The sequence below is a fragment of the Apaloderma vittatum genome, unplaced genomic scaffold (assembly GCF_000703405.1).
Source record: "Apaloderma vittatum isolate BGI_N311 unplaced genomic scaffold, ASM70340v1 scaffold3596, whole genome shotgun sequence".
In the NCBI taxonomy this organism is placed as follows: Eukaryota; Metazoa; Chordata; class Aves; order Trogoniformes; family Trogonidae; genus Apaloderma; species Apaloderma vittatum.
This window is the reverse complement of record NW_009721075.1, coordinates 23,265-36,255: the sequence shown is the minus strand read 5'-3', so window position 1 is coordinate 36,255 and position 12,991 is coordinate 23,265. Positions and strand designations below refer to the sequence as shown.

The following is a 12,991-nucleotide window of genomic DNA, read 5'->3' as shown; positions in this document are numbered from 1 at the left end:
AGTTTTAGATACACATTCTGAGAGGGTGAAACTCAATGCAGGTCAATGAAGAAATATCCCTTTGTACCATGAAGGATCTGGCCTGCAGATTTGTAGCACAAACCCGTCCCCAAAAAAGCTGCTGTTACTTGCATGTTACAGAGGGATAAAGCCTTTATTTCTCCTCTGAATACCCAAAATCCCAGAAATGCAATACCTGATCTAGAAGAATGGAATGCTGAGAGTTCATCAGCTTCTCAAACAGCACTCTGGTGGAATTCAGATCAATCCCCGGTATCTTCGGACTGGTTTTAAAATGTTCATCGATTCTTTTTAAAAAAAAATAAATCCCAGACAGACAGGCATAAGTTTACGGAAGTGACACCATTACCCGTGCATAGGAATGGCCTGAGAGTGAGCAATGGAGAAATGACCTCTAGGGACTTACTCAGACTAGAAACAAAGCAGAAGTTGGAATCTTCTTGCTAAAGACAAGTTGGACAACTCTCCCTTTTGAATTCCTCTGGGCCTTGGTTACGGTTGGGATTCTGGCACTTTATCAAAGTCTTTGATTTCCCCAGGACTCCTCACTGACCTAAGAATGTGCCTAGACAGGCTAGGCTGCTGAAAAACCTATACAATATGTATCTACTATATCTACCAGGATCCTCTGTGTTGTCTTCATATACGCTACTTGTATAGCAAAACCTGATGCATAAGAAGAAACAGACTGCTATACAAGGGGACATCAGGTGAGGGTTTTCAAAAGAGAACAGGCATTCAGAGTAGCTTCTTGGCAATTCCACTCACAAATTTTCTACAACTAAACAACGACCGCTGTCATAACAGAGCACAGCTCAGAACAGTCTTCACACAGTCTTCAGTTGTAACAAACATGTGCAGCGCTTGCTGCTGTGCTTGAAAGGCCATAATTTACTCAGACTACCTGTGTAAGAGGGATAATGAAGGCAAGCCCACAAGAGGACAACGCTCTAACAGCCAGATCTAACAACAGTGAATGTCTGAGCCCAGCAGGTAAGTTACTCAGCTCAGTAGCTCGACCACAAAGGCCCTCAGCACAGATGTCTGCAGTAAAGCTCTACATAAAACCTTGCAGCTGCTAGTGAAAAGAGGTTGTTGCTGCCATTCCATTGACCTCAAGGATTTCCTGAGTCCCTCACTACTTATCTGAGACTGTGCTGTGTTACACACTCTGAAGGAAAAGACAGGCTATGTTTGACAGTGTGCTGGTGTGACTATAATGACAGAAGAAGCTAAACATAGCCTGCTGTAGTAGAATGGCTATTTCCATACAAGCACGGACACCAGGCTGGAAATAGCTCCTCGGAGCCACACTGTGGTACACGGTGCTTCAGGCTGTGATGTGCAGAAGTAGCACTGGAACATGTCCTGTCCCACAGTCATGGAAAAGCTGCAATACGGGGTTAGGAGGAAAAGCAAACAGGCCTATGCGGCGCTAGGATACTGGAGGGATATACCAGAGTATTTCTGTCAAGTGTACCATGACATAAGGCTTCACACATAAAGGTACATAGTCAAATATAGCCTCACTTCAGTGTGTGGTGGCTTCAAATTCTATCATTCATTTGGTGAAAGATTTTCTGAAGGAGTCCTGCACTACCTAGGACATCACTAAATTGGCAGGAGAACTGCATTGGGGTAATGAAGTCATAAACTCCACTCATTTCCACATTCAAAGGAGACATGGGACTAATTACAGTGACTCAACAACTTGGATAACTCAATACTTGTTTTAAACCAACATGACACAACTCTCCTGATGCTGTAACATGCTGTCTTGCCACAACGCTGGAGAAGAAACCATTGGACAAGCAGAAAAATGGAAGAATAATAAGTAAATTATTTTCTTCTTCAAGTTGCTCTTGGAAAATATTACTCAAGGTTACTCAGAGTAACTAAGCTTTTCTACACCTAGTTACAGGTCATGTACTGATCATGCCACCACAAAAAAAAATTCTCCTCCTCCTCTTCTTATGCTGTTACCTCCCCAACATCTACAGACACAGCCAACACAATCCTTCCCAACCCACAGCCTTTGACTCAGCTATGCATATTGCAGCCTTGTCATCACCCATCATTGGTTACACCCATTTGAAATTCCTGCTTTTGTAAGCAGGAGCACAAAACTTTCCATAACTGATGTCACCTAAAAGCGTTTCCATGCTGCCTGAGATGTATTTTCCAAGAGCAGCCTGTGTTGAAGTATACTTCAATACACATCAGCCCTCACCAGCTAGCTCAGCTGGGTAAGATAACTGGCATCACTCATTTCCTTTAATGTTATATTCCTATCTCTCTCTTTTAAAAGATGTTGATATTCACTTGATAATGAACAATAACAGCTACGACAACTCCAAGGAACCTGTACCACTTACAGTACATTCACCACGTGTTTTCTTAACCCGTTTGACTTCCTTACCCAGTTCTGACCAGGAACCTCTTTAATGGACACTCTCTGCCCCTGTCTCCTGTCTGACCGGAAGAACGAAATCCCACTGCAGCAGTGAGTGAAGTAAAGTGATTCCTGTCTGCCTCAAGGTAAAGCCACACTTCCCTAGGTTTGCCACTTACTTCTTCTCCAGGAAGCTTCCATTCCAGCAAGCAGCTGAGGACAGTATCTGAACAACGTTACTGTTGGCAGCAGGAAGACAAAAGAAAACAGAGACAGAGGTTACGGACAGATGCCCCAGCAAATCTCTTCAGCTCTCTTCCCTTCCTTCTATGCGAAACAATGTCAGGATCACCCCTTCAGAGGCATAGAGGGTAATCAGTTCACTAAGGATCATGTAACGTCCCTCTTTGAAAGGAGGGATGTTAGCAGTGCCTCCTTGCAACCTATTTGGCCCTTCTTATGACAGGCACAGAGGGGAAGGAATTTAATCAGTCTGTTCACAAGTTCTTGCTGCTTTTCATGAACACTAAGCACACAATGAAGGACAACTTTAAAATCCACTTCCCACCCATCATTTGCAATGTTTTGAGGGAGCCTCAAATTCCTCTGGTTCTGCTCAGAAGCTCTAAACCTGGCAGCCTTGTGACTGGCAACTGTCCTCCCCTTGGAAATGATCAAGAACCACACTTGAAAGGGCTGCTAAATTTCAAGTGAAAGCATGGCACGGAAGCCAACAAAATTATTTAAATAAAATTTTAATAAAAAGGCTTGTCCAGTGCCACAATACCTACTTGACAGAATTAGAACTGTTCTTTTCTAAAAGCTTTTGCCTCCAGACATCTATAGTTTCATCATTTATTAAACAGGTGTAACGTGTTTCATTTATGGTCCGGAAATCATCAGCAGGCAAGGAATTCTGTGAGAAGATACAGATTTCAGCAAAGACAAGGCTTGTAAAACAACTTCTTCTTATCCATAATCTCTGTTTTCTACACATAACTGATAGCTTCCTCAGTGTGGTCTCTGAATAGGTTTGGTTAGGAAGCTGTGGCATTACTAAGAAGTCCAAAGGGAAAGGCATGGAAACGTACAGAAAAAAACACGAGATCATCATCAAATACATTTTAAAAAGAGGAGAAGAGAAAAAACCAAAATATTTGCTTAAATGTACCAAAGCCCTCTTAAATACCACCATATACTACAGGCTTAGTACATTCATTCTAGACCTATTTCCATGCTTCAAAAGTGTATGTCAAACACTTCTTGAAAGAAATAAGGCAGAAGCAGAAAAAATAGGTTGGCATTCAGCCTTCCATCCAGCATATCTTCACAAATCCCTAGTGTATGTGGTCTACGGCCCTATGGTCTAATACCCCGGCATGTCAGGAAGAAAGCAACCCCTTGCTTCCAGTCCACAAAGGAGACTGGACTCCCCTCCCTGCTGACCAAACTGGAATCAGTGTCTTCCCAATGGCTCTTCGACATGTCTCTAAAGGAAAGCAGCTTTCAGCCACTCCTCTAAAAAGCTGTAAATCCTTGTAATCACTGTCAGAATTGATAAGGTTTGTAAGGCAGGGTGGACTTTGAAGCAACACTTCATTTTCAGGAGCTATTATCAAAAACAAAAGATGTGTTGTGAAAGCCGGGACAGGGAAGCAGACTTGAGAAGATAATTCATTTGTTTTACCTCATATTTGGAGCAAAGCACAAACGTTTGGTCTCCTCCAGAGAAGATATGTTTAACAATGTGGTATTTACAGGCATCTGTTAAAAAAGAGACACAGTTGTTTTAGAGGCTGATGAATGCAAGTTCCTGCTCTGCCTCTTCCCCTACATTTGCAGTGCCAGCGTCTCAGGTTTTACACCACAAGGAGCACCGAGGTCTCTTGAAGGCCAGGCTGAAACCAGATGGAATTCAAGCACTGTAGCACTTTCTTGAGATACACGAGGCCTGTCAGGAGGGAAAAGTTGCAATTTGCAAACTGCAATGGGGTTTTAAAGAGAAAATCAAACTCATGGAAATCACTGTAAGTGCAATTTCCTGAAGGCTCAAGATCACCAAATGTTGAGCTCTGCCATGAAAAGAGACAGGGAGAGGGCACACATTAACAGAGAGAGCAAGAGGTCACCCAGTGATTTCCATAGTGCAATTGTCAAGAACCTTTGCAGAACAATGTCAGGAAGTCTTTAGACTGCCATGGGTGAAATGGCATTATTTATGTCCATTTGCAACTCCAAATCACACACAGTACGTACCAGGTTTCCCTGAGAGTTGCCCATTGTGAGCTGCCCAGTGACCCTTGACGGGAGAGGGACACTTAACATTACAAGTGTGTCCCGTTCCCAGCTGGCCTCTTGTTCCACAGCCAAATGCATAGATCATTCCTGAAGAAGGCACAAAGGCTAAAGTGTGATGTCTGCAACAGAGAGGGGTACAAAGTTTTGGCTTTGTTTAATAACTAAAAGCAAAAAGAAAAAAAAATAACAACAAAACACACAGCCCACATTTTATTCTCAGTTCCCCTAGGCCAGAAGCTGGTACAAAGCAGCATCTTTACACTAACATCAATGCCCAGGGCTTGCCACCTGATGGCACCAGTTTACAGGATGATGCTCTTTAGGTAGAAGTGACAAAGAGCAGCTTGTGCCAGCAGCCAGCTGGTATCAGGCTCACAGATGGAATTAGCTTAGTCATTTGCTAAGCCTGTACTTATGAAAAGGCAAACACCACAGCACCAGTGTTACTAACTCTCTTTTCATGAAAGAGGCTGGAAACTTGTGACCAAAGGGGCTGCTGCACTAAAGCCTTGCTGAATTATTAAGATGGAGAGGTATCTTTTACCAGGTTACAGCACAGGGAACAACCTCAATTAAAAAACAACCTCCTTTAGAAGGCCTTAAAATTGTCGTGGGAAGTAAAATTTAAATTAACTTAGTTTTGACACGTAGGATGCAGAAGCAAGGATATTCTCTCTGTTTACAAGACTATGTGTCAGCATTCACTTCTATCAAAGAAAATTTCTGACTGCACACAGGACTCACCTGCCACAAGCAATCTGAGATACTTCACTGCCCATTAACTCAAGAACTCTTCGGGGGTTCACTTCATCGTTCATGGAATCATGTCCCAGTTGCCCACAGGAACCTGCACCGAACGTGAACACCCCTCCACTCTGTTAGCAAATCAAACAGCATATTCTCCATTTAGGGACCCACAACCCAGCAGTAATTCTCTGACTCCCCAGTTTTAAGTACGAGCCCAAGCTTAGGCAGAGACTGATGAGGATTTCCAAAGGATTCAGAAAATAAACTTAGGTTCTGTTAATGCAGCTACGTAGCTTGCTACCCATCAGAGACTAACAAAATTATCTTTAGGTACATCCACGTTAGAAAAGCTTTCCCCCACAATCACCAGATGAATCTGAAATCCCAGTGCATTTACACATGGCTGAGTAGCACCCGTTTCTGCCATCTTTACATCCACCTCTGCCAGCTGCTGATCAAAAAGAGTGTAACTTTTGCCTTTGAAAAAGAGCTTCTACAGAACCAGTTTTCTACAATGGTGTTTTTTCCCACAGTAATCTCAAAGCGAGCTGTTTAATTAATTTGACCATGCAAAACACTGAGGCACCAACAAAAGCAAGCAACACCTAGGAAGTGTCAGAGGCAAGGCAAGAACTGAGCAGTGATTTTCCAAGTCCTAGCCCTATGCTCTGGCCCCTAAACTACATACCACTTGAAAACACTAGGTTTGCAACTGAAAACCTCTTGAAAATGCAGTGAGTGACTGCTAATGTTTCTTTTAAACACCCATTCGTTTTGACTTGCATTTTATTCTGATGCACAGTATCACTCTCTTTTTACCTTTCTAATCTTTTTTTTAATCTTTGGAATGTATGTTTGCTAATTTTTTTTTCTCAAAGCTACTTTCTTTGAGCAATTCACCTGAGTTTTACTACTCATTGTCATGGATTTCTAACATCTTCATCTTCAAAACCAGCAATGGATCATGGTGGCAATGAATCTCAGAGGAAATTATAGTAAGACTATACTTTCCATTTAGTTTTTTACTGGGGTTGGATGGCATACCTTATCTGTTCTTTTTTCTATTACCCAGGGAACTAATGAGAAACTATTGGGCAGGCAAGACAGCAGCCAGGGTTCCCAGGTTAACATCTTTACCTTTGTCAGAACTGCCGTGTGTTCCTCTCCACAGCTGATGTAAACAACCTTCTGAGACCGCAACAGCTTCACATGACAAGGGGATTCTCGGTCTGCATTGAAGACAAAGAAAATACAGGAGCTCCTTCAGAAGCACAAACCTCAGTGTCTGAGAAAGCCACTGGCAGTTAGACTTTCAGATGTGGTTTATCTGCACAATAGAAGCTTTAACAACTCGGGGGGAAAAAAAACGTCCTCAAGTACTACACTGCTGCCTTCCCTGTACAATTCTTAAAAGATTTGTCCTGGCTCAAAGAAAATTGCCCAGAGCAAGAATGCAAATACTGAGAATTTTGTATAAACTCAACATGCACTTGCAGTTTGGGAGGTATGACAAGGGCAATCCAGCTGTGTCCACCTGCAGCTTCATGCTCCTCACTGACCACTGCAAACATTTGCTTCCAAAACCCTGCTTAGACCTATTCCACACAGAACATGGGAGACAGGAGTGCAACACACAGGACAAGCTGAATCCCAAGGCGTATTTAAATGCCTAGCATTCCTTCTGTTGTCACCCTTTAAGAAGATCCTCCTACTTGCAAAGGGTAATCACTGGCAACTCTTAAATGATGCTCTTCTCCTTCACTCTGATGTTTCATTCATTAAAAGTGGGTCTCCCAAGGATGAATACACCAAGCAAGGTTACAGGTTTTACTGATGTAAAAATAAAATTAAAAGCTAAGCATTTCAAGGAGCAGTAGGCATCCCAAAACAGTTAGACATTAAGGGGAAAGGATGAATACACCAAGCAAGGTTACAGGTTTTACTTATGTAAAAATAAAATTAAAAGCTAAGCATTTCAAGGAGCAGTAGGCATCCCAAAATAGACTTTAAGGGGAGCAGCTGCTTACTTCATACTTACAAAAAATCAGGTTCCTACCTATAGAGGTTGTCCATTTTTTAAGACTCTCACTCAAGGATTTGATAGGTGCTTTTTTTCTGGGTAGTGAAAGGAAAATGGTCACATTTTTGTGGATTTAGAAATGAGAGCAAATTTTTCATTTTTCTGTATTTTAGCACTCTGAACTTTATTTTGACAGGAATGACTCCTCTCTCTACAGCATGATTTTTTTAATAACAGCGCTGCAGCAAACACTCACGTTTGTTGACTTTGCGATTCATGTTCACTAAGTATAATTCACACTGTCGTACCATAAATATCACATATTTACTAGTGCGCCATGTATTAAGGGGTATGCAAAATATAATCCCTGGCCAACATAGCCCCACAAGCAGATGCCCCTTATATGTTCATTTAAGATTTACCAAAGGAAGCCTCTCGCATATATAAACTGCCTCTGTTGAAATTAGAAGCATTTATCTGCCAGTCTACATGGAAAGAACACGGCTGCTCTTACACTAGATCAGCTCTAGCTTACATACAGTACAAGAGAAGAGACTTGGAGCATTTATGAGAGAACACAAGATATGTTACAAATCTTACCATTGTGTGTCATATTTCTAAAAGTGTAAAGCAAGATGTAATGATGCATACAACATATGAACCTCCTTTGCTAAACTACAGGCTGGTTTTGAGTAATTGCCTTAAATACATTTCAGCTGGTAGGGTGGGTTGTCAAAATGCATCATTCCATTATAGGTACACAAAACATGACGTAACATACAGGTACGGTGCAACACAGAGTGTTTATATGCTACAACATAGTGTGTTTATATGCTATTACATTATGCAACATAACATTCACAAATGTATACACCTCATGTACTCACCCATGCAAAACAAAACTATGAGTGCATACTAGGCATCACACCCACACTGAGTAAACTTGCCTTAAAGCCATTCAAGAGCTTCACAGAAAAGGACAAAGAGGTTGATTTGAAGCTCCAAAGAAAATCTTTCACTTGCTTTTGCAAAAAGCTAAGAATGTCTTAACAAGCAGAGGAGATCTGGGCTTTTTAGACCAGTGGTAATGTTGTATCCACCCTTCAGTCTCATTTATAAACCTATCTTCAAGTCCGTTGATAGACCAGCTTCACTGAACACAGCCACCTGAAAAAAACTACCCTTGGTCCTATATGTCTGGAAAATTGTGCAACAAATAAATCAGACAACATGTTATAATACCGAGATACTGTGTGTTGCCATCATTTTGTAGCATATAGATGCTCACCAGCCAAAAACATGTTGGTAAACAAGGGGGTATGTTCAGCTTGCTGCTCCACAGGGAGAGCTTTTGCTTCACACCAACTTCACATCAACTACAAACAAGGTACAGCCAAAGCATTTTTGAGAAGAGGAGAAAGAATATGAGCACTTGCTTTGATGCTTGCATGCTGACACTCACATTTGAAAGACCCTTCTTCTTTCTGACCTTCCTCACTTCTACTAACATCCACAAGGAGAAAAAAAAGTGTTTCGGCTCCTACTGAGTATGAAAAGCCTGTAGAGTCCATTAGACTCCTTCTCTGCCCTCTCCTCCCAAGATGAGTTCCTGAGGGTTACGTATCCACTCAGTAAAAGCATCCTGTCAGTGAGAAGAGACACTAAGCCATAAAAGTCTATCCTTTTTCCACCTAGGAGTATAATTTAATACCTCGTTCATCACTTAGTCCCAGCTGTCCTGAGCTATTCTTCCCCCAGCCAAACACAGCTCCTGAGAGAGAGAGGGCAAAACTGTGGGCTCCGCCTGCAGCAACCTGAGCCAAGGGGATCCCATCAAGAGACTTGACACGTTGTGGACTGGCTTGGGAGGGATATTCTTTGCCCAAGCCCAGCTGACCATAGCTGTTCTGCCCCCATGTGAAGAACTGGCCATCTGAAACAAGGAAAGAAAGAGAACGGTGAGTAAAAGGTGATCAGCAGACAAGCAAGTTTGCCAAAATGAACAAGCATCAGTGCTGGGGGCTTCACTCCCTCCCAAGCCTCACGATGGGAAAAATCAAACAAGATATTCTTTGCTAAAACAAAAGCACAGTCTGAAGCTACCGGGAAAATAAAAAGACATTCAACTAAGTGCAAAATACAGCATCATACTGCTATAACTTAAACAGCGTAAGGAAGAATGGTCCACATATTGCATACAGAAGAATAATAGCCAAGGATAATTTCAACACAAAGAAATTAATTACACACATTTTTCCACATCAAGATAGAAAGCTTTTAAGTGGTCCTGCCATCCTCCACCAGTGAGACAGTGGGTGGCCTGTGTGCAACGTTTTCCTTCTTCGCAGCACTGGCAAAGCTCTTCTTCAATATCCATGGTACCTGATCCATTTTATAGCCCCCCTCCCAGTTTGGCCTGAAAGCAGTTGGCACAGGGATGGCCTTGTAGAAATACACAATCTCGGACATTGTGTAAAATAACAGCTCAAATCTTGGTAATGAATATTGAACATCACAATACCTGCTGCCAAAGCCAGGCAGTGCCAATTTCCACAGGAAACCTGCAGTATCGTTTGTTGGTTCAATTTCTTTATCAATCTAAAGAAGACAACATTATTTTAGAATAACTATATACAAATACAGTACCACCTTAGGTCAAAATTATGATTTCCATTCAGCTATTCATTCTAAACATACACATAACCTATGGTTTTGAGACTGAGCAATGGAGCCTTGAAGATGATACAGATCAATCCATAATAGAAGTAAATCTGTGGAGAGCTTCAGACACTTGACTACTAACTTCCAACTACATTTTCTGCTGTAATGCTGAATCCAGCCATCTGGAAATGGTGCAGATAGATGGTTCTTGGTGTCTCTCTCACTATTCTTTTTCAGACAACAATATTTTTCATGCTCTCAGAGGCCTTGAAGTTCCCATGAGTTACAGCATAAAAACTTCTTCAGTGCTTTGGGCAGAGAATAGCAAGCCAAAAGTTCAAGTTATTTCACAAAAATGTTATTTCAAGTTACTTGACAAAAAAGTCACTATCACACTGATATGTGAGCATGTCTCTCTCTGTTATATTGGGAGTGACCTGCATATTAAGGGCTGTCTCCCCACAGGGCCCTTCCGCTCAAACATCATATTTTCTGACTTCCTTTAAATATAATTTCAACAATAACAGCCACTCTAGACATATGTCGCAAACTCCTGCTCTGCACTGGATCTGCAGTAAGGACCAAATAAGAGACTACATCCTTTATTAATGTAGCATGACAAAAGACCATGAAGTGTTGGAGTCCAGTTTTCCTTATCACGGCGATAAGCTGAGACCTACCACCTATGAACTGCTTTAAAAGGAGGAGTCTTGGTGTCTGCCACTGGCCTCTGCCACCACCACCATATATATATGTCCTTGCACTTCACCCTATTAGTGCTCGACACAGGTAAGGTATATTAAGCAAGTAAATGAAGAAAACGGAGCACTATCTTAAAGAAGTTTCTGAGCAATATTCACTATTCAGAATTGTAGCAGGCTGGTTTAATTGTGCTGCTGTGAACGGGCAACACTGAAAAAAGTTCAGACCTGCAGTGTCAGTTCACGCAGCTATATATTTTTCTTCCTGCTCTCGAAACGTTATCTCCTCTCCCAGAGGACTTGAATAGAAACAGGTATCACACACAGCATTTCTATTTTTGGGTCCCCTCTTGTGCACCTCTTTGCTCTGTACAAAACATGGTGACATTTTTCACTGAGGAGGCTCAGCATGCTCTGGTTTTCTTTTCTGTGCCCTGAGCATGCATGAGCTGGAGACCTTGTCCTGTCCAAACCTCCTGAGGACTTGTCTGAGTACAGGACAGAAAAGGAGGAGGAATCATCCTTGTGAGAATTGCCTGATCACTGCCCCTCTGAGAAGGAGCAACAACCCCACCAACTCCAGGCTAGCAGGCAAGCAGCCCTTGAGGCATCACCTCAAGAATCCACCTGAAAGAAACCTCAACCTGTTAAAAACTTACCTTGGTACCATCACTGCCTCCTCAACAGTGGTGAGGCCCAACTGCCCATCGCTGCCGGCGCCCCAGGAGAAGAGCTGGCCCTGGTCGCTGAGCGCCACGCTGTGAGCCTCTCCGCAGGCCACATGCACGATGTGCTGCCCAGCCAGGGCTCCGATTTGCTCTGAGGAAAACAGAAAACCTCTCCGGTCACACAATTCGTCTCTCAGTGACATGCAGACATCAAGTCTAGGCAAACTTCTATGCAAAGCCATTCAGATGGGTGCACCGACCCCCAATTTAGTTGCAAGACACTTCCTACAAAAGGAAAGCACCCGGTTTTACTGAACACATGTAGCTGCTGAGCTCATTGGAAAGCCCAGTATGCAGATCATAGGAGAAAGGTAGGTATGTGCCCCCAAGCATGATGGTCTACACACAAATAGCCTCACAGATACAGTGAAACCTGTCAGGTTATTTAGGAACAACCAGTCTTCCCAGATTTGAGGTTTTCTCGATGTGGGGATTAGCCAGGACCCAGAAGTTGGCACGCTCTGTAAAACATATTTGTCCTTCCACAGCTCTCACATCCAAAGAAGACAAGTCATCCACAGAGTTCATCTCTCCATCTGTACATAAGTGTCAGGACATCCCCTGTGCTAAGCTTGGAACAAGTTTGAACCTATCAGCCTATTACTACCACTGTCAGACAGTCATAAATAAGCCCCATAAAAAGGAAGCAAAGCAAGAAGGCATTAGGGAAGAATAAAAGAGAAAAAAAAATCACTTAGTCCTCTGGAAGATCATCCACAACTGAATTTTCATCATTACATCACGTTAGGCAACTGAAGTACGTTTGATATCTGCTTTTATTCTTATTATTTTCAAATCTTATTTGTTAGGCAGAGTTTTTACAAATGGACATGAAAAAGTCTTGTTTTGCAATAAAACATTTGAAGTGGTACACATCTGATAGAAAAAACTCCCCACAAGTCAAGACAGCGGCAAAGTTGGTTTTCTTCTTATCTACCCTGAATAAATACAAATGTTTCAGGACGATTAAGAACGACTTCACCCTGTAAGCCACAAGGCAGCCATCGGTTTTATTAAAGCCCCTCTTGCCTGCAACATGAGAGAGAAGGGTAGCTGCATGTCATTCTGTGAAAATGATACTCCACATCAAGGGCATCCAGAAACCATCAACATGCCTAGCACCAAAACCTGCATACTAATCAATCTAAATGTCTTAAATTAATTTAAAAGGAAGACACTCTAAGTCTGAGAGTCAGAAAATGAGAAGAATCTGTAATGAATGTTATGGAAGGGAAAGGTACCAATGTATTGTAACAGAGGAAAATACTGCCTGAAGGTATGCTTCCTTTTGCTCCAAATAATTAATGGTAACAGAGGTGCAGTTTACAAGTAACAAGCACACTAATATCTAGGAGGGCTTGAGGACCGGGCCTGCCAGCCGTCTAGCATCCTTTAGCCCTGCCATCTACTGACGCCCTTTGCC

At 42.3% G+C, this 12,991-nt stretch overlaps 1 protein-coding gene across 1 annotated transcript in view; it reads right to left on the bottom strand.

The window, feature by feature from the left end:
• HERC3 (HECT and RLD domain containing E3 ubiquitin protein ligase 3) overlaps positions 1-12,991 on the bottom strand; it is a 49,034-nt gene that overhangs the window by 17,023 nt on the left and 19,020 nt on the right. The window contains exons 2-11 of the mRNA XM_009871219.1: positions 11,500-11,659; positions 10,000-10,076; positions 9,190-9,411; positions 6,596-6,687; positions 5,456-5,586; positions 4,670-4,830; positions 4,101-4,177; positions 3,205-3,329; positions 2,593-2,652; positions 197-308 (exon numbers count right to left, since the gene is read on the bottom strand). Of these exons, the coding sequence (XP_009869521.1) occupies positions 197-308; positions 2,593-2,652; positions 3,205-3,329; positions 4,101-4,177; positions 4,670-4,830; positions 5,456-5,586; positions 6,596-6,687; positions 9,190-9,411; positions 10,000-10,076; positions 11,500-11,659 (1,217 nt within the window). The remainder of the gene's footprint in view (positions 1-196; positions 309-2,592; positions 2,653-3,204; positions 3,330-4,100; positions 4,178-4,669; positions 4,831-5,455; positions 5,587-6,595; positions 6,688-9,189; positions 9,412-9,999; positions 10,077-11,499; positions 11,660-12,991) is intronic.